The sequence below is a fragment of the Ctenopharyngodon idella genome, chromosome 1 (genome assembly GCF_019924925.1).
Source record: "Ctenopharyngodon idella isolate HZGC_01 chromosome 1, HZGC01, whole genome shotgun sequence".
Lineage (NCBI taxonomy): Eukaryota > Metazoa > Chordata > Actinopteri > Cypriniformes > Xenocyprididae > Ctenopharyngodon > Ctenopharyngodon idella.
The window spans coordinates 34,015,896-34,037,141 of record NC_067220.1 but is presented as its reverse complement, the minus strand read 5'-3'; the positions used below and the strand labels follow the sequence as shown (position 1 = coordinate 34,037,141).

Here is a 21,246-nt window from a genome sequence, read left to right as displayed (position 1 = left end):
TTCGCTAATTATAGTGTACCTATAAAGTAAGTACGTGTAAGTATAGGGGAACAATATGTAAAGTCTTGGGAATAAAGGGGTAACAACCAGAAAAATAACAAATTATTTATACTGTAAGTATTTTAGAACTAAGGGGTACTTATACTATTATGATAGACAACAATCTTACGTTTGGGAGCAATTTAGTGAGAAAGTGCACTGAGTAAGTTGTTTCAAGGCAAGTAGAAAGAACTATTGCAATCTTTTTTAATACATGGGGAAATATACTTTTGTTTCATGTAGTTGCAGGGTAAGTATGACATTGCGGGCCGTAAATTAAAGTGGTGCTTGTTACATTCTTGTTTCATGTAGTTACAGGGTAAGTAATAAAAAAATTTTAAAAAAATGCAATATGATATGATAGATATTATTTATTTTTTCTAAAAACCTTTGTTTGTGTTCATCTTAAGAAGGAAAGTCGTATACATCTCAGATGGCATGAGGGTAAAAGATGAGTAAACGGTGAGCACATTTCCGGGTTTTTCAAATAAAGGTTTCCGAGTGATAACAGATTGTTTGCGGGTTTTTTTGTAATTACTTACCCTGTAACTACATGAAACAAAAGTATATTTCCCAATGTATTAAAAAAAGATTGCAATAGTTCTTTCTACTTGCCTTGAAACAACTTAATCAGTGCACTTTCTCACTAAATTTCTCCCAAACGTAAGATTGTTGTCTATCATAATAGTATAAGTACCCTTTAGTTCTAAAATACTTACAGTATAAATAACTTGTTATTTTCCTGGTTGTTACCCCTTTATTCCCAAGACTTTACATATTGTTCCCCTATACTTACACGTACTTACTTTATAGGTACACTATAATTATAGAAAGTTACGCTGTAAATTTGTTGTAATTACGCAGTACTTTCCAGGCTGTAATCTAAAGCGTGGTCGGTATGTTTTATTTTAGTCTCTCCAGGTTTACTCAGATGCTGCTTTAATTGTGAGCAGAGGAACTATAGACAATAGTGGCAGAGTGTAAGCCAGCTGAAAAATTGTTTAGGATACCATCAGTTTTGCATTTTATGGTAAAAAGAACAGGGAATCTTGAAAAGAGTCTTGATATATGAAAAGACTGACAAAAGACACTGAATAGAACTGATTCCAGATTAGCTCTTGCTGTGTATTATGATTGTGTTTTTACATACACTACAGTTCAAAAGTTTGGGGTCTTTTTTTGAAAGAAATTAAAACTTTTATTCAGCAAGGATGCATTAAATTGATCAAAAGTAACAGTAAAGAAAAAAATGTATATCAAATAAATGCTGTTCTTTTTACTTATCAAAGAATCCTGAAAAAATGTCAACATTGACAAGAAATTATTCTCAAGCACCAAATCAGCATATTAGAATGATTTTGATGGATCATGTGACTCTGAGGTCTGGATTAATCAGTGATGAAAAATGAATTTGTGGCCTTTGTACAAAAGATCAGATCTCCTTGTTTCCATTGAAGCACAAGAAAAATCATGCTGGAGAACATGAAAATCAGATTTTACACAAATAGTGGAGTTCATGGAGCTTTTGAGTGCTTCTTTTTTTACATTTTCACTCAAATTATTATACATTACATATTATAGGTTATTTGTAATGGAAAAAAATAGTAATTTAGAAAAACTGAAGCAGAATAGAAGCAAAACTACACTATTGCAGTAATGGAAACAGACTACAGTATTCTCAAACTTTTGGACCCCGTTGTATTGTCATAAACAAAATCTATTTTGATCAATTCTTTGCTAAAATGTGATTACACAGAATAATTCATCTATACAATCACTGAATTTTTGTGTTTTTCAAGCAGTTTCTCTTGAGGACCAATATTTACTTCAGTCTTAGGTGAGTAAACACTTGCTTTGTTACATTACAATTTACATGAACCTGATTGCTCACTCTTCTTTTTTCCAAGATTTTCTTTGATCTTCGCACAACCCTTTCCACGTTTTCTAAGTAAATATTGCGGCAGGCTGTGACATGCTCAAGTGCCCCATGGCAAGCTACTATTTTCAAGGAAAAAATGAGATCCATTATCAGTCCTGAATGAAACTGTAGTAGGTCTACATCATCAACACCAAGATTCTCCTGAGGAATATTAACTGACAGTCCTGATATGAATGGATAATGCAGGATGAGCGAATGGTAGTCATCGTGCAGTCATAATTTTTACTAACACATCAATTACGTAGTACTAGTAGTAGTAGAGCTTTATTGTCATTGTAAACTATGCTATAATGAATCTAGATCACTATAACATGTATCATTATGAAAGTCTTTATAATGTAAACTAATGTAAAATTGATGTGTTTTAAGTACTATGCAAGAGAATGTGTGATTTTTTTGATAAACATTTGACTCAGAAATAACAAGATAAAACAAAATGTAGACAATGATAAATGCTGTGACTCAAAATGCTTACGATCATCCATGAACATGCCTAAACCAAGACAACATTTCAACATACCTCAGGATGATGTTATTGTAGAGAAGTCTTGGATGATAGTGTTGTGAAGTCAAGATAGCGACAGCAGAAACCTCCCAGACAGGACTAACACAGTTAAGAGACTAAGATGGTTCATTAGAGTATTACTGTAAATGCAGTTAAGTAGACCGAGGTTGCTTAACTTCAAACTTTATCTGATTATCAGTATTCACCACAGCTTCCAACATTCTCTACTTCTTCCTTCTTTTTTGAAATTGTTGAGAAACTTTCTGTTTCTGTTGTTTGTGATTTACTTAGTTAAATTATTATTGCCACTGTCAAATTATTTATTCAATGTGTGTGAACGTAACTGTATTAAGGACTCAAATACAGGACTGACAACCGTATTCTGTGTGAACGTGGCCAAAAAGACTGAGTGGCAGCATTGGTTTCCAAACACAAAACGCATCCAAAACAGGAGAGCTTTGTGGCTGACTGTACAAATAGCTTTGAGCCAAAATCTAAGGTAGATTTTTACAGACTGCCGAAAGCTACAGAAAAAAAAGCAAATGGATTGCTGCAATTCACAGAAACAACTGAACTTCAGGCAGAGAAACGTGGATTTGCAGTTATCATTTTCTGTCAAAATGGTGGATTTTGATTGTAAAATCATTCCCTATACATTGTATTGTTATATATTGTGTTGACAACTCATTAATTAAATATTTAGGGCCTGAGCACTGATGGTGTGAGGACCCTATTGTAATTGCTCGGCCTAATTCTTCTTCTTCTTCGAAATGAATCGCATTTTTGAGGGCCTAAACATGCTCGAAAACTCATGAAACTTTGCACACGCGTCAGAAGTGGTGAAAATTTACATCTGATATGGGTTTTAGAATTGGGTGTGGCAAAATGGCTCGATAGCGCCACCTACAATATTTCAATTAAGCGCCCTTCATGCTACATTTCACGTACAGTTATGAAATTCGGTAGACAGATGTAACAGCCCAATACCTACGGTGCAAAATCTGTAAACCCAACAGGAAGTGTGATATTTTGAATTTTCTCTGCAAAATTTGTACAGTTTTTGCCGTTTCCAGACGTTGTACTTTAACAAACTTCTCCTACAGCTTTAATCAGATCAACATCATATTTGGTCAGTCTAATCTAAAGGCCTTTGAGACGTTAAATTGCGAAGATCTAGAGTTTTCACTGAAGGGCATGTCCGTGGCGGCCTGACAAAGTTCAATGTTTCGGAAGTTGTTGTAACTCGGGTATACAATGTTGGATCAGCCCCAAACTTCACATGATTCATTAGAGTCCTGACCTGAAGAAATCTACATGGCAATATTCAGTTACAGTCATAGCACCACCTGCGGGCAACAGGAAATGAAATGTTTCACACTGTGATTAAGTCCTCACAGAGATTCAAACAGAACCACATCAAATATGGTCAGTCTAATCTTAAGTCTTTAGCCATGTTAAATTGCAAAGATCTTGTGTTTTCGCTGAAGGGTGTGTCCGTGGTGGCCTGACAAAGTCTGATGTTTCGCCATTAAAGAGGAAGCTGTTGTAACTCATGTAACAAACTTCACATGTGTGATAAGAGTCCTGGCATAAAGACATCTATATGCCAATATTCAGTTAGTCATAGCGCCACCTGCTGGCAACGGGAAATGGCATGCTTTACACTTTAATTCACTCCCAGAAACACATTTCAATATGTCATGAAGTACCAAACATACTAGAAAAACGTTAAATCATGAAACACTTGGCTATGTGCTAATGTATACGATTAACGCCACAAAACAGGAAATTGTAATAACTCAGGCATACAATGATCAATCTGCTCCAAACTTCACGTTTCATAATAGTCCTGGCCTGAAGACATCTACATGGCCATAGAGGAGAGCGGGGCACAACCTAACGCTTTTTGACTTTCTCAGTTTGTGTAAATCTACTTAGGGTTCAGGGAATTTCTTTCGTTATACATTAATTTCACACATGTCTGGTACAAATATGTGGCTTTGTTTCATTAATACAGTGTATACTTTTTTCTTTATTTACCCTAAGATAAAGGAAGTGAGATGTGACAACATGCCCCATAGGTGGGGCACATTGTAACATGACCATATGACAGCTAAAAATTATCTGACTTGATTAAAAAAATATACATGACAAACTAAAATATTTTGTCAATAAAAGACAATTTTTTTTTTTTCATATAAAATAACAGCAATTTTTTTTTTTGAAATTTAAATTTAAATAATTTTGTAGTTTGACAATGAACACTCTGCAAAACACAGCTATACAGCACTGGTCACAACAATACACCCAAACAGATGAAGAAACACATTCAGACATTCAGAAAAACACAGAGCTGAACAAAAACACTCCTCTCCCTCCACTCACAGCTCTCACAGAACAGAAGAAAAAATAGATGAGCCAGTACAAATGCTGAACATTTCTTGAAATAATATTTTCTGGATGTTCAGGTTCTTCCTCTCAGTCTTTATTCATCTTTTTCCCCATAAATATCAACAGAAAGTTAATTAAGCCAGTTATATCGTAACTGTATAGAATAGTATAGTTCTAATAGCGGGGCACGTAATGCAGTGTTACAACGAACCCTATGTGCGCAACTGGACTTTAAACCTGGTTAGTGTCTTCTGATAGTTAGTGAAGCATTAAAGAACTACCCAAACTGCTAAACAAGAGATTGGAGATTAAAATAATATCAGATTTGTCTAATTTTAAATTAAAAAAAGATGAAAAAATAGCTTAAGTAAGAAATTGACTTTTGCTATTGTTAGTGTTCAGTGATACCTTTCAAAGATTTTTGAATTTTGGCGCAATTTTTTCTTTATATAAACCACGTGTGTTACAACTAACTATTCAGTTACGGTCAAAGCGCCACCTGTTGGCAGCAGGAAGTGTGGCACTTTGAAATGACTTTGCCATAATTCTTCTGTATTTACTCGCTTACATGCATGTCGCCCACTATTTACTGTTTTCCTGATGACTGTACTTCAGGTGACCTGTAAATGCGAAAAAAAAAAAAAAAAACTGTTTCCATTGCAGTTTTGCGAAAAATTCCTGTTCGAATTGTCTGAAAAACCACCTCATGCGAGCGTAATTTTTTTTTTTTTTTTTTTTTTTTTGATATTTGGGAGTTTTTGCGAAATTCACGTGTTTCCATTGAGCGTAATTTCAGTTCGTAATTACAATTTGCGCAATTTGAAGGGTAATGGAAACGCATTGTCGCGTCGCGTCTAGTGTGTCAAATTGCTAGTCGCTGGAAATTCCAAGCCTGGAATCTTATCGCATCGCGTCTGGTCTGCGTCAGATAGCGACAGCAGTGTCCAAAGTGTTTTGTTGGCGTTTGTTAATTTTGATTATATTTTAAACTGCCAAGTGATACTTGGATTTTTGGATTTTTTTTTATAGTAGTATAGCATACTATAGCCTATTATAATTGGATTTTTTTTATAGTACTTTTCTAGTGTCCATCCTACTATATATATATATATATATATATATATACACACACACACACACACACACACACACAAAACACAAATTGAAACAGTTTACAATTTTGTAATTGTATAAAGGTCACATATTACTGTTTGCAAAACAAATTTGTCCTAAAAATTGATAATCTATTAAAAATGATCATTTGCTATTAGTTCATACGGTTTATCTTGAAATGGTATCAGATCTATTCAATTCATATGAATGCAGTTTGATGCAGACAAGAAAGAAAAATTGCAAATCACATCAACCACTGGGTGGCGATGTAATGTTATATGATACCACGACTGTCCAAAACATAGACATAATAATTATGTCCAAAAGGCCATTTACAATCCTTAAGACTGAAATAAGTTCAAATAACTGACATTAAATAAGACTCAAAACAAGATGTACAAAAATCAGTGTCATTTTAAATATTTTGTGAAAAACTGAAAATATCTTTTCATTTTAGGCAATTATTACAAGCACATGTTGAACCATGTAGCCTGCTTAAAAAAAAAAAAAAAAAAAAAGACTCAGAGTCATGCGAGTATAACTCACAAGTGAGTTCCGGTTTATGTAAAATGGTCAACAGTATGCATATTAACATGAATATTTGCTTGAAATCTTCTAGATTACATGTTCATGTTGCAACGTACCACATCATTGGATGCAAGCACAAAACAATACAAGTTAGTTAACATAATACCTTATGTTTATGGAAATTAAGGTGGATCATAATACTTCACATAGTATAAATGTCATTGTCCTTAAGGTTACATTTTGAAAAGTTGTACATTGGGGTTACTGAGACATAAATTACAATTTCTTTTAACGTGTGTTTAGAAGTCATTGCAGATATTTGTAAAATGATTGATATTATTATATTGGTAGCATATTGTTACACAAAATATATTCAAACAGACATTTTCCTCCTATATTTGGACAGAAAAAAATAATAATATTGTAGATTAGAAAACATTTAATTTTAATTTTTTGCAACATCCATTTGTATTTGTCATACAAATATTTCACTAAACTAGAATGAAATATGACAATCATAATCATCAAAATTAATTAAATCCATGTTAATAAAAAAAAATACTTGATTCCTGATTTAAGTTCTACCTGTCAGATGAGTTCACATAAAACTTTAATCTATTTTTGAGGTTTGTAGGTTCTGAATCAGCAGCATGGTTCTTCATAAGTAGTCCTGAATAGTTGGAAACACCAATAATGAAATGTTTGGGATGAAAAACTTTGCTTTACACAATCTCACAGCTCTGAGAAAGCTTTATAAAAATATTATTTATAGAAGGTTAGGATGATTGTGTATTTGGTTGATGAACTCCATATCATTACAGAGTGAAGGAGTCACGTAGAAAACCGTATAAAAGCAGAGATGCCCACAGAGGGAGGGACATGCTGATGAGGCGAAAGCCTCCGCTAGACTTCATGGTGTAACTGCACCTGCCCACGTTCCCGACCTTGTCAACTGCGGACAAAGTCACAGAAGTTGAACAACATGAGGCCTCATATAGACCCATCACACCGTCTTCCACTTCATTCTGGGTCAAGTTTCCACTGCCTTGCTGGATGGAAATGCTCTCGATGCCTGTGCCATTATTGTCTGTGATGTTGACAGACAGTTCCCAGTTTGAAGAGTTGCAAGAGGAGGAGTAGCAAGTACCCTGTACATCGACAGTTTCACATTTTGGAGGTGTCAAGTCAGTCACCTGGACAGAACAGTAAAGGATGAGTTAAAACAACAGCTTACTGAAGAATAATGTGGCATATACATAATATTATAGAATATTTATAATATATATTTACATTTATTTGATTAAAAACACAGTAAAAAAAAATAATAAAATAAATTTTAAATACATTTTAATTCATTTCAGTGATGGCAAAGCTGAATTTTTAGAAACATTATTCCTGTCTTCAGTGTCACATGATCCTCTAGAAATCATACTAATATGCTGGTTTGGTGCTCAAGAAACATTTCCTATTATCAATGATGAAAACAGTTGTGCTGCTTGATATTTGATGAAAAGTTTAACCCATTGATTTATTTGAAATAGGAATCTTTTGCAAAAAAAAAAAAAAAAAAAAAAACATTTGACACATTTGATCAATTTAGTTTGCTGAATAAAATAATTTCTTAAAAAAAAAAAATACTGACTACAAACTTTTGAATGGTATAAAATATAGGTCAACCACATTTTTTTTGTGCAGAGAATTATTGGCTGCCATTGAAATTTAGACTTAGACTCAATTTTCCTATTAATTCACAAAAGTTAAGTTAATAATTTAGCATTTTGGTGGGTCTAATAAATAATTGTTTGATATTATTACGAACATTTCAGTGTTGGGTTGCCCCTACTGCAAAATCATAGAGAACACATGACTAAAATGATGTTACCTTGGAGAGAACAGAAAGGCGAAGGACAGCATAGTTAGAATCACTTCCTCCAGGACCCTCTGCCTCGATGGTTAGCGTAACATCTGTGCCTGAGACCGTATCAGCAGGAGGAGTGAGAGACACTGTCCCTTGAGCACTGCCGCCACTCTCGAGACTGAGCCTGTGATGACGAAGAAACAGAACTGTGGCACAGAGTTTTGTTCTTCATAAGAAAAGCTATAAAAACTTGTACGTCAATCATCACTGAGTGATTTGAGAAGTGGAGAAATTACGTTGCTGGATGCATCACAGTAATGTTTTTGTCACTCCTTGCATGAATTGTGTAGGTCCCACTTGATCCATTGGTGGTAACAGTAAAATTTAGTTTAAATTCTTCTCCTGGCAGCATGGAGCTGTCTGCCTTTGCCTATAGATGGAGAGGTAAAACAAAAGAAAGGACATTCAATTCTAGAAAATAGTAATATAATTAAAATAGATTTGTTTAAACAACCTGTGAGCTGCCTACTGCCTTCTAAAGGAAGTATTCTAACTTTCATGGAACCTCAGAAGTGACGATTTCCACACAAGAGACTCAACCACAATAGATTTCAATAGATTTTTATGTTAGCATATTGCTAAGCTAACAACACAGGCAGCATGAAACAGTCTTGCAATAGTCTTTTCTTCCCTATTGTGACATATATCCAAGTAAATGCTTCTCGAACAAGAAAAAAATGTTGGGCAGGACTTGATTTTGTCTTGATTTTGGTAATTGATCAGATAGGGAGATGGTTGTGGTTTGCTATTGCTTTGATCTTTTGGACAGCGGCAGTCCAGGACCGACATTCCCAAGAGATTTCTTATTATGTAATGTAGGCAAAACCACACAACAATGAAAGGGTTAAACTCTAAACCATCAAGAGTGTAAAATAGACTTTCTCTCTCTTGCTCTCTCTCTCTCTCTCTCTCTCTCTCTCTCTCTCTCTCACACACACACACACACACACACACAAACACAGAGGCAGAGTAAGATCAATGGATTAGTTGGATACTGTTTCCCAGCTGAGCCAGAATATTCCACATTTTAAGCAAAAAATAAAAATAAAATAAAATCTAAACTGTGACAGAAAGTAGATTTTTATAATGTCTAATATATATCCAAATGTAATACCTAATAAAAGCAAGTCATTATGTCTAAAAACACATAGGTAACATAGGCAACATTTAATATTTTTATTAACCTAATTATAAAACTGATTATATAAAACTATATTGTCAGTGCACTACAAATTAACTGGATCTATGCCTTTATTTTGTTAATAATATATTTTATAAAAAGAGAATTCCTAAGAGATTTCTTATCCATTAATGCAGGCAAAAGCACACAGCAATGAATGGGTTAAACTCTAAACCATCAAAAGTATAGAATAGACTGACAAACACACACACGTTTGTTTTTGTAAACTGTGGGGACATTCCATAGGCGTAATGGTTTTTATACTGTACAAAACGTATTTTCTATCGCCCTACACCAACCCTACACCTAAACCTACCCATCACAGGAAACTGTGCACATTTTTCTGATTTATAAGCCTTTTGAAAAATGGGGACATGGGGTAAAACCCTCATAAGTCACCCTCTCCTTGTAATACCTATATCATACCCATGTCATTATACAAATTTGTGTCCTAATATGTCACAAAAATGTGTGCGCGCACACACACAGAGAGAGAGAGAGAGAGAGAGAGAGAGAGAGAGATCAAATAATAAGTTGGAGAATGTTTACTAGTTAGTTGAGCCAGAAAATTCAACATTTTAAACAAAACAAGTAAAATCAAAACCATGACAGAAAGTGGTCTTTGATAATGTCTAAATATATATCCAATTGCAATAGCTAATAATGGTAATTAATTATGTCTGAAAACTGTTCTCAGCAAAGAGGCTTTTCTCAACCCTGTTCAAAAATAGGCATATGGCGCCATCTAGTGGTTGTACTATGTATTATATAAGTTGTAAAAGTAAAAAGTTTTATTTTTTATTTGTATTATTTTATATAGAAATAAATGGTGTATAATTTATTATTTACAACATATGAGACACTTCCAGTTTTCATTTTTGTCATTACTTTAATCTCTTGCCATTGCAACACCATTTAAAATATCCAATATCCATTCCCAATTTAGCATTTTCAATATATTGGCATCAAGTTGAGAAAGTTTGGTGTGAATCATATGACGGTCTTTGGAGCAGTAGTTAAAAATCCAGAGCTTGATTAAAAAAAATCCACCTTCAAACAAAAATAGCTGACTTCCTGTTGGTCGTAGCCAATGACTGTAAATTAGAAAGTTGTCCAGCTCGGTGAGAACAATGTACTGAGTTTGGTGACTGTCATTCCATTCTCTGTGAAGAACATGCAATAATTCCTTCAAAACTGGATGAAAAAAATTATCTTATGAGGCAGATACCATGTCTACCTTTTGGTACAGCTTAAGTTTTGGAACAGAGTGAATGTCATAATGGATCAAATACTTTTTGAAAATAAGTGTCATATGCAGTTTGTACCTTGACAGTGACTTTGGACTGAGACATCTGTGTGGTGGTCTGCCTCTGGAACAGGCTGGAGAAGGTCTTGTCTTTTCCTTTCAACAATATCACAAACTCTCCTTCTGGCACTTCTTTCACAGTAACTAGGAAATCTCCACCACCCATTTTCTCTATGGTTCCATTAGACACTTTGACTCCAGACACCTCCACGAGAGCAACCTCATGCACTTCTAGAGCCTCTGGACCTTTCTCTCCAGACAGTGTTAGTAGCAGCTTAGCCGGTGAGCCTGAATAAAGAACAATCTTTTAACACCTCCTTTCAAATAATTTTATAAGAATCGATTAGTTAAACACAACAGCAGTTCAAACCTGCTGATGGCCGCCCATCAATGACAGCATATCCAGGATGGGGTCCTTTGAATTCCTCCACAAAGTCGTAGATGAATGTAATCGCACTCTGACCTGAAAAATGCACATTCTTATAAATTTAAATCATTTTCTTTTCTGTCTACATTAAAAAGGCTTAAAATCAGGTTGGCAAAGACTTTAGTCTTTTGTTTTGCATTGGTTTGTTAAATATGTACATGATGGCTCACCAATCACTTTTATGGTGTAGGGCCGAGATGTCGTCATTTCAATAAACCACAGGCCCATCTCAGTTTCGTTTAATTGGATTCGTTGCAGGTTTCCTACTTTTTGAATTGTTCCCAGAGGTCCGTTGGCAACAGTGTTAGATTGAGACACACCTGGAATCAATTTTTTTTTTATTTAGTGTTTATTTCTATTTTATTTTCAATAACTTCTAACATTTCACTTTAACATTGTTAGTTACAATTTCATTTTCAGAGTTTTCTAGTTTTTTACTCGATTTAGTTTATTTCTTTTGTTTGGCTGCCAAAGTTAAAGGTGCAATAGGAGATCTGGGAAATGTTAGCTCTAGCCTGCTAGCATTAAAAGCATACGATCCCACCCTTCCTGCAAATCGCCGTCCAATGCCACGCCTCTTTCAAAACACACGAACACGCACGGACCAGAGGCGAGATGACCAGAGACAATGCTACTGGATTTACATCATGTGTTTTTCACAGGTGAGAAAAAAGTACTGTGATTAACAGTACTGTTACGGAACACAGACTCAGAACAATGTTGGAGTGAATGAGATAGTTTTTTTCGGAGAAGCAGGTAGTGGTCACAAGCAGGTGAGTATAGCAGTTCAAGCAGTGAATGCGATAATGATGGAATACTGACAGTTCTGTTACATTGCAGGTGATTGAGGAGGTGACAACAGCTGAAGCACACACACTTTGGCTGGTGAGTGGAGAGAGATCAGAGTCTGATGTGGAAGAAGCTGGAGACACAAAGGATCAGGGAGACACGGAGGGTCAGGAGAGATGATGGAGGGAATAGCATACACTGTACAGAGGTAAGTGCTGACAGGTAAGTGAGTCCTTACTCAAATGAGACCAGACAAAGTGCCAGAGTGAAGTGTGTGCTTAAATTTTGCTTGCAATGATGAGGTGATGATGATCAGGTGCGGGTGGAGGAGGGACGAAGGAGGGATGATGGCAAATAGAGTTCGGGGAAGGCGATAGAAATGGTGACCATGACAGTACTCCCCCTCTCCCGGTAGGCATGTCCTCGCACCGTAGAACAACTAGGGAGGGAGGGCGGGCATGAAGCTGGGAAGGTATGAAGCCTCCAGGGCAGCGCTGGGAGCTCGGGAGACCACAGCGGCGCCGGCAACTCAGGAGACCAGGACGGAGCCGGCAACTCAGGAGACCAGGACGGAGCCGGCAACTCAGGAGACCAGGACGGAGCCGGAAACTCAGGAGACCAGGACGGAGCCGGAAACTCAGGAGACCAGGACGGAGCCGGAAACTCAGGAGACCAGGGAGGAGCCGGAAACTCAGGAGGCCTAGGAGGATGGGCCTTCGTGGCCTTCTCCCGGACCCCAGGCCCGGGCCACTATGGCCAGTGGCAAATGCCCTGCATTGGACTCTGGTCAGGGGCTGGAGCCTGCACTGGACTCTGGTCAGGGGCTGAAGCCATATCTGGGCTCCAAGACATTCCCGTATACTCCACCAATACTCCTAGGGGCACATGCATGGCGGCCATGATGGGATGAGACTCTGGAATGGCGGCCATGATGGGAAGAGACTCTGGAATGGTGGCCTTGACAGAACAAGGCTCTGGAATGGTGGCCGTCTTGGGACGAGGCTCTGGAATGGCTGCCATCTTAGTATGAGGTACTGGGATGGCGGTCATGACGGGTTGAGGCTTCAGAACGGCGACCATCTTAGGACGGGAGTTCTGACTGGCAACCATCTTAAAACGAGAGTTTGGACCGATGTCAATCTTAAAATGAGAATCTGGGGCTGGCTGTGAAACATACGATGGAACAAAGCTCTCCAGACATCTGTATATGGCCTCTCTCCAGTCCAATCCAGCAAGGGAGTTCCCGTGGATCTACATAGTTAGCCTCGATCCTGAACAAAGCCTTAAATGATCTTGTCTTCTAAGAGGCTTGTCTGGACGAGAATACAGAATCTTGCTGTGTAGGTAAACAGAATTTGCTGGACAGATCGCGGCAGTGGCTCAATACAGCCGTGATCTGTCCAGCGAATTCCCAGCTTATCTTCCTTTTAGTCGGTCTGGTCTTCTGTTACAGAACACAGAATCACAACAGTGTTGGAATGAATGAGAGAGTTTATTCAGAGAAGCAGGTAATGGTCACAAGCAGGTGAATATAGCAGTTCAAGCAGTGAATGCAATAATGATGGAATACTGACAGTTCTGTTACGTTGCGGGTGATAGAGGAGGTCATGGATAACATCAGCTGAAGCACACACACTTTGGCTGGCGAGTGGAGAGAGATCGGAGTCTGATGTGAAAGACGCTAGAGACAGAGAGAATCAGGGAGATGCTGGAGACACGGAGGGTCAAGAGAGATGATGGAGGGAATAGCATACGCTGTACAGAGGCAAGTGCTGACAGGTAAGTGAGTCCTTACGCAAACAAGACCAGACAAAGTGCCAGAGTGAAGTGTGTGCTTAAATGCTGCTTGCAGTGATGAGGTGATAATGATCAGGTGCGGGTGATTGCTGAGCGTGAGCAGGTGAGCAGAAGGAGGGATGATGGGAAATGGAGTTCGGGGAAGGTGATAGAGATGGTGACCGTGACAATTACTACTAACTAAAGTTAGGTTGTTGATGTTTGCCTGTCATTCTCGCTCTGTCTGCACAGCGTACGTGAACTCGCTGATGACGTATGATGTCTGCTCGAACAGGCTGCGCAGTGGTATGCAAACACATGTTGACTGACAGGGAACACATGCTATCATTTCATTAGGACTGAATGCAATGATGAATGAACATTTTATGGTCCTACGCCTTTCACAGACGATATATATTTATAAAAATATATTTAGACCGCTTAACATAGTGATTGCTATCAGGATATGAGGGGACTTTCAACCAGCATAACAAAAAATGTTTCTGTAGAGAATCACCTATTGCACCTTTAATGCTCAAATCATTTTATTGTGGTCATTTTGACCTAGTGGTATTTCATGTTTAAAGCTGGCAGGCTACAAACTAAGGTTTCAAGTTTTATAATATACCATGCAGTGTTGTGCAATTTTCTTACCTCTGCTTTTGATATTACCCCTTCATTTATTTTTCATCCCTAGAGGGGGTCAGTTTTATCCCCAGTTAGACGGGATGCATTTCCCATTTCTGATTTTAAGTCTTCTGATTTATAGATGGCAGGTCAACAGTTTTACTAGCTATTGCCGTTAACAGGATGAGGCGAGATTATCTTAAGTGTAACGGATCATTACACTTTGACGCTAAGTCCGATTTTCTTTCACTTTATCACCTTCAACGAATGAATAAGCAAAATAAATAACGAATTTTCAAAACAATTCATTATGATAATTATCTTCATTATTTATCTGAATGAAAATCATCAAAGATGATGACCAAAAAAAGGGTGTGGTTTCTGCCAACTACCAATAAGTTAAAAAGACTGGCGCCCGAACTAAAACTTTAAAATTAGCCTACTTAATGTGGCCACGCTACAATAGTCAGTGCAACGTAATATTGCTGCCACCACTCTTTCATGAGACTAAACCAGAATTTAATTTCATCTTGTGTTACAGATTTTATGTTCAGAGTTGCTAGTAGCCTGGTAAAATGTGCACGACACTACGACTTATCCTAAGATGGAATGAAGATAATACAAATTTGTCAGGATAGCTGAAATCCAAAATGTTTGACAGCTTGTCTTAATTTGGTTAACAAAAATGCTGTAATTTAATTTTCAATAATATGTGGTTTGCATTCTACTAAAAGTGCCTCTGAGTTTACCTGTCGGGCTGCGTAGGTTGAATGTCAGGCTACTTCCTGTGATGTAGATGGTAGTGTTGGACACAGACTCATCCAGTAGGAAGGAGAAACTCTCCACGCGTCCTGGATCTCTGGAGCGCTGAAGAATTGTCACCTGACAGAAGAAGGCAGAGTGTGCAAACATTTGCAAGGAAAAAAATGCGGCTTTACTTTTTACTACTTTTTTTTTTTTTTGTGAGATATTTACAATTTCAAATTGACTATAAGACACTGATCATACCAGGGCTGAAGTAGAGGTATCAACAATGATATCAGTAGCTTGAGAGATGCTGGACTTGGTGACTTCAATGGCTTGACCACCAGAGGCCAAGGCCATGTCATAATACACCTGAAAATTTGGCCCTGCCTTTAATGCCCTTCTCCTCCTGCTATATGTCGTCATTAAGAAAGACACCTGAAAAGAGGGCGAGAGATGGAAAAGTGGGAAACTAATGGAGGGCTGGTGAAAATGTTAATGGCAAAGACTGAAAGTGAAACAACGATGGACAGTTTACTGTTGACTTGGTGCTGCGGATGAGGGCGGTGATGATGTTCACCAGGTATATATCCTTAGGTGGAGCGTCGGTAAACACATATATTTGCGAGGAGGAGGGAGCGCCTGTCAGAGCCAACTGTGGGAGAGACAGAATGTTAGAAAGGAGAAGAACCATGCAGAGTGGTCAATAAAAACTGATTCCTTGTAGTGAAAAGTTGCTATAGTGTTTTGACCAAACAAAGAATGGATCTTCATAAAGTCAATTTAGTTGTAGATGAAGGTTCACATATTCTCAATAATATATATATATATTATTTTTACAATATCCTAATATTTATTAGTTCTGATTAGAGACTAATCAGATATGACGATTGAGCTGATTGGCTGAAAGGCCACACAACACAGTACCTGAAGTCCTGATAGGCACATTTCTGGAAGGTCTCCTCCTCCTTTAGCTTCGAGCATGGCGATCTCTAACTTCATTTCATCTGGGTCTGTGGTTCTTATTAGTGGTCCAAAAACTGCAAATTCATACAAATTTTATCTGTAAAAAAATAGACCACTTTTGCCATAATAAAGAGTAAAAATGTACATCATTGCTCTTTTCCAAGTAGTAAGCTGCCTACTGAGGCAACATTTTAAGGCACCATATAGGCACATTCCCAACATAAAAGCTGCTCCAAAAAGTACCTAATTTTGGTCAAATTCTAAGGCAGAATTGCATGTTTTCTTCACAAATAACAATCTCAGTGGGGAAAAAACCCAAGATGACGAACAAATGTTGCTATTAAATAAACCTATTTTAAATTTACGAATGAAAAGTACCAATGAAAACAGTTCAGTGTAATTAAAAAGTTTTATTTTTACCAAATATTTCTATGTGATATGTATTTCAAAGCTTAACAGAAATCCTTTTTGCACTCACCTGGATCATTAAACGCCACCAGAATATATTCAGATGGTTCATCTTGAGTTCCTTTCTTACTGTCAATGATTTTGAATGCGACTCTCTTGGCTTCTGCAATTTCTTTTGCCATACTGCCTGTGGTGTCAATCACAAAAGCTAGCACTGCAGATCGTGCAATACCCATCAGCCTGATGAAGGTAAAAAGAGGGACAATTACTCTGGTTGATGGATTTTAAATGTGAACATTAATGCATTCACATTACATTTATAGTTATATAAATTATTTAGACTTACATATTAGAAATGCTACGTACAGTACACTACTGTTCAAAAGTTTAGGGTCAGTCTTATCCAAACTTATGTTCACCAAGGCTACATTTATTTGATCAAAAACACAGTAAAAACAGCCCTATTCTGAAATATTATTAACATTTTAAATAACTGTGTGACAAGCAGGGTGGGGCGAGAGCCGTGAGAGAATGGTTTGAGGCCGGTGGCGTGATTGCCAAGGTGCGTCACCTGCGTACTGCACCAGTCTCGTATCTCTCTGGAAGCATAAAATATGTTATGTTTTATTATGTTTGTGTGTGCGGCAGTCATCCGTGAGGAACTGCCGCCATTTTACTTTCGTTTTGTATTTGTTTATTTTGTATTAAAGTGTGTTGAACATTCGCAGGTTCCCGCCTCCTTCTTCCATGATCTACTAACCTCGTTACAAACTGTTTTCTGTTTGAATATACTTAAAAATGTAATTTATTCCTGTAATGGCAAAGCTTTTTAAGCAGCCATTAGTCCAGTCTTCAGTCACATGATCCTTCAGAAATAATCATTCTAGGTGACAATTTAATGTGTCCTTGCTGCGTAAAAGTATTAATTTCTTTGAAAAAATAATTACTGACCCCAAACTTTTGAACAGTAGTGTAGAAAACAGGGGCCGTATTCACAAAATAAGAGTTCTCCTAAATAGCAGTAAAAAATCTTAGCTAAGAGTTTCCTCTTAAAACCTATTCACAAAGCTGCTGAGACAAACTTTTACTAAGGAATAGAGAGAAATCTTAAGCTAAGAGAAAGAGCGGGGTTGACCTCGTTGCTATGGATGATGTCAACACGCTTACCAACTATGCACACAGTGATTGGCTGATAGGGGAGGGGTCTCTGTCAGTTATTTAATTATAGAAATGTTGTAGAACAAGATTTTAAAATGTAGGCTGTGTCACTAATTAAATAAGTACATGTTCAGCTAATTGTCAGCCTCTTACATGTCTGCATCTTGAGGGATTTGCAGAATTAAAGCGACAAATTATGTTTTATAAACAAATGATGTTTTATATATCTAATCAGCTCAAGAGGAGGCATATACAGTATACACAGCCGACTCACCTCGACAGTTTTCTGCATCCCTCCACCATCCTGACTCCTCATTCTCCATTGGTTCCTATTCCCAGGATACGGGGGAGTACTCTGGATTTGAGCTAAATTTTGAGCTTGGAGCCTCCCCTCGGACAGCACGCCAAATATGCTTATTTTACTCTTTTTATTCTATTCGATCATTTGTAAGTGTGAACTTGTGAAAACAATAGCCACATGTAATCTGACATTATTTTCAAAGATTTATTTTTGCCATTTTTGCCTTTTTTTATGATAGGACAGTGAGTAGACAGGAAACGAAGTGGAAGAGAGAAAGGGAAACGTTCACGAGCCGGAACTCGAACTTGGGTTACCCAAGCTGCCGACAAGTCTATTGGCACCGATGATAGAACATGTTTTTTAACTTGAACGCAATGTTTTATTCTCTATCATTCAATACATTTTGCCTGTACATCAATTAACCTTTATGTTATGTCATCGCAGATTAAAATCTATAAATCAAAATATTTATTGCATTTATGAAGAAAAGCCTCAGCACTCAAGACTCTATCGCCTGTTGCCTCAATGGTGTACAATGTCTTTGGGTGGATTGCTGCGAATTGGGACGAATTTTAGGATTGTTTGTGATTTGGTCTTAGTGACTTAGGAGTCTTCTTGACTACTCCTAACTTTTCACAGAGCTAGTTTTAGCACTAAAATGCTTTGTGAAATACTCTTAGAGCAAAAATTTAGGAGTCCTAAATTTAGGACTGACACGCCCATTATTTTTAGGAGTTTCTCCTAAATCGGCAAGTTAGGAGCTACTTTTAGCCTTAAGATGTTTTGTGAATACAGCCCCAGGTTGTTAAGAGAACATGACATTTTGTTCACAGCTTTGCAAGTAATAATATCTCTTAAATGTTTAAGAAAGTTTGTCTCAGGATATATAAGTAATGTATTCCCATACCGAAGGTAGTCCTTGTTTCCTATAGCTCCACGGATATCCTCCAGCAGCTCCAGGGTGGCTTTAGATGCCAGGTTCACGGCATTATTGTGTAGATCAGCATTATAGGAAAGGCGCTCATCTTTACTGATCCCACCTCGAGGATTCTGGGTACTGCTGAGATCAGTCTCTCCACCATGACTACATTTACCTTTCACACACGCATAAAAGACAAATAATGAAACTGTAACACTTATTTGTAACAGAATATTTTCTCTCCAAATCCACATACTTCTTCCACTTTCCCTTTTACTAAGGAACAGAGAGAATTTTTAAGCTAAAAGAAAGGGCAGGGTTGACCTTGTTGCTATGATGATGTCAACATGGTGTTCTGAAATATTCTACAAAAATAGAACTTTATTTTTTGACCAATGGTTTAATAACGGTTTACTTTTAGTTTGCGAGCAATTTAATAACAAAGGTTTATTAATGACTCATTAAGAATTTCTTTCAGAATACAATATGCCAGTTAGCCCCAAATAATTTGCCATAGTTATGGGAGCGATACCAACAGGAATCTGTATGCTTTTTAAAAATTACATTCACTCTCCTATTATAACTACTGCTTTTCCTGAGCCAACAGAAACTCCAATAGGAAAAATATGTTTTTCAGAAAAGAAAAAGAAAAAAAAGATAGAAACAATAAAGTTAGATCCTTTTTTCTTGAAGATATTATCTTTATATCTCCTGCAATCTTTTACTGGAATACTTTATTTAAAAATTTAAAGTGGAAAAAGATTTGCTCCTTACAACAAAAATGTTTTCTCACCAATAAAGTAAAAGAAGTGTCTTTCAAAATAATAAATACATTTTATCCTGTTAAATATAAAAAAAATATTGATACAAGTTCACACAGAAACTGTCTATCATTTATTTTAGTCATGTTTCTATACTGAACAACTATGGAAAAATATTGAAACATTTATTAAAGATAATATCCAGCAAGATATATCTGTAACTTTTAAAGACGTTGTTTTTGGATACTTTGATTCTGACCCTACTAAAAACAAAGCTTGCTTTGTTATAAATTTAATTTATTTTCTTGGCAAGTTTTACATTCATAAGTTCACCAATAACAAACATTTTTTTTTATGTATCTTAAGACTATTTCATCCTAAGAAAGCAAGAAAAACAACTTCAATTTGTAAAGACTATACTTTGTACACTCTAATTGATGTGTAAATTAATATCTTACCCTCATGTTTTTTTTCTCTTTCTTTATTTTCTCCAATTTTTTCTTTATCTTTCTCTTTTAGCAATCATTGTTAACTTTTTTCTCTTCTATATGTTCAGATTGGACATATTGTTGATACATTCTGTGTACTCTATACAAAGTTGTATATCAAAAATGTCATCTCTGTACTGTTTGCAATCATAATAAATAAATAAATAAATAAATATTTGGTGTCTGAGATTTTCTGTGACACTGGGCGGAGCTTACATGAATATTCACGAGTTTCACCGAATATTTCAGAACACTGTGCACACAGTGATTGGCTGATAGGGGATGGGTCTCTGTCAGTGATTTGTTCATAAAAATATTGTAGAATGAGATATGATGTTGCCATATTCAAATAAAGATTTTAAAATATTTATTTTATTAACAAGACATAGCTGCTTGTACAAAGAAAAAAGACCAATGACATGACTTCTGGTATAAACCTATGTATGTCTCCTCACCTTTAGGTTTGTCAGGGGAGAACAAGCCTATGTATCCTGAAGTGAGGAACTTCCCACTCAGAATAGCAGGCAGCAGCTGGTTTGGACAGGTACCACTGGCACAGTCACTGCATGTTGGCATTGCAACATCTGTGTATGAACAAATACAAATGCATTCCATCTACAGCAGCATACACTCATTCACTTATCTTCAGTTTTCATTTTAAACATTGATTATTAAGAGCTTTTTACACATGAACATTGGACATGTCAACACTAAAAGAATTGTGTAATCATATTTATTTTCTACAAACGAGTCTCTCTCATAAATCATATCCACTGGTTTTATCTACCTGCAATGTTCTCAATGTTGAGATCCGGTCTGATGAGGTTGGCGTATGGACTTTTGTTCCCTAATTCAACCCAGTTACTGTGGCTGTAAAAATCCTGAAAGAAAAAACATGAATTAAAATTAAGGAGTAAAATAATATTAACAGTGCATGCAGAATTATTAGGCAATTGATTTTCT

The 21,246-nt window shown here is 36.7% G+C and overlaps 2 protein-coding genes across 3 annotated transcripts in view; both read right to left on the bottom strand.

Annotated features, from left to right (window-relative positions):
• LOC127517112 (von Willebrand factor A domain-containing protein 7-like) overlaps positions 1–21,246 on the bottom strand; it is a 67,924-nt gene that overhangs the window by 16,608 nt on the left and 30,070 nt on the right. Inside the window, exon 1 of one of the 2 annotated variants that reach the window (XM_051902313.1) lies at positions 2,499–2,654. The exons of the other annotated variant lie outside the window; for it this stretch is intronic. The gene's annotated coding sequence lies outside the window, so the exon portion shown is untranslated. Of the gene's footprint in view, positions 1–2,498; positions 2,655–21,246 lie in introns of those variants that run through there. 2 annotated transcript variants of the gene reach the window in all.
• LOC127517106 (von Willebrand factor A domain-containing protein 7-like) overlaps positions 6,521–21,246 on the bottom strand; it is a 19,027-nt gene continuing 4,301 nt past the window's right edge. Inside the window, exons 4-17 of the mRNA XM_051902301.1 lie at positions 21,071–21,164; positions 20,739–20,867; positions 19,023–19,209; positions 16,727–16,896; positions 16,210–16,322; positions 15,821–15,937; positions 15,547–15,720; positions 15,288–15,420; positions 11,517–11,666; positions 11,290–11,382; positions 10,939–11,207; positions 8,670–8,803; positions 8,398–8,557; positions 6,521–7,708 (exon numbers count right to left, since the gene is read on the bottom strand). Coding sequence (XP_051758261.1) covers positions 7,331–7,708; positions 8,398–8,557; positions 8,670–8,803; positions 10,939–11,207; positions 11,290–11,382; positions 11,517–11,666; positions 15,288–15,420; positions 15,547–15,720; positions 15,821–15,937; positions 16,210–16,322; positions 16,727–16,896; positions 19,023–19,209; positions 20,739–20,867; positions 21,071–21,164 — 2,301 coding nt within the window. The 3' untranslated portion in view covers positions 6,521–7,330. The remainder of the gene's footprint in view (positions 7,709–8,397; positions 8,558–8,669; positions 8,804–10,938; positions 11,208–11,289; positions 11,383–11,516; positions 11,667–15,287; positions 15,421–15,546; positions 15,721–15,820; positions 15,938–16,209; positions 16,323–16,726; positions 16,897–19,022; positions 19,210–20,738; positions 20,868–21,070; positions 21,165–21,246) is intronic.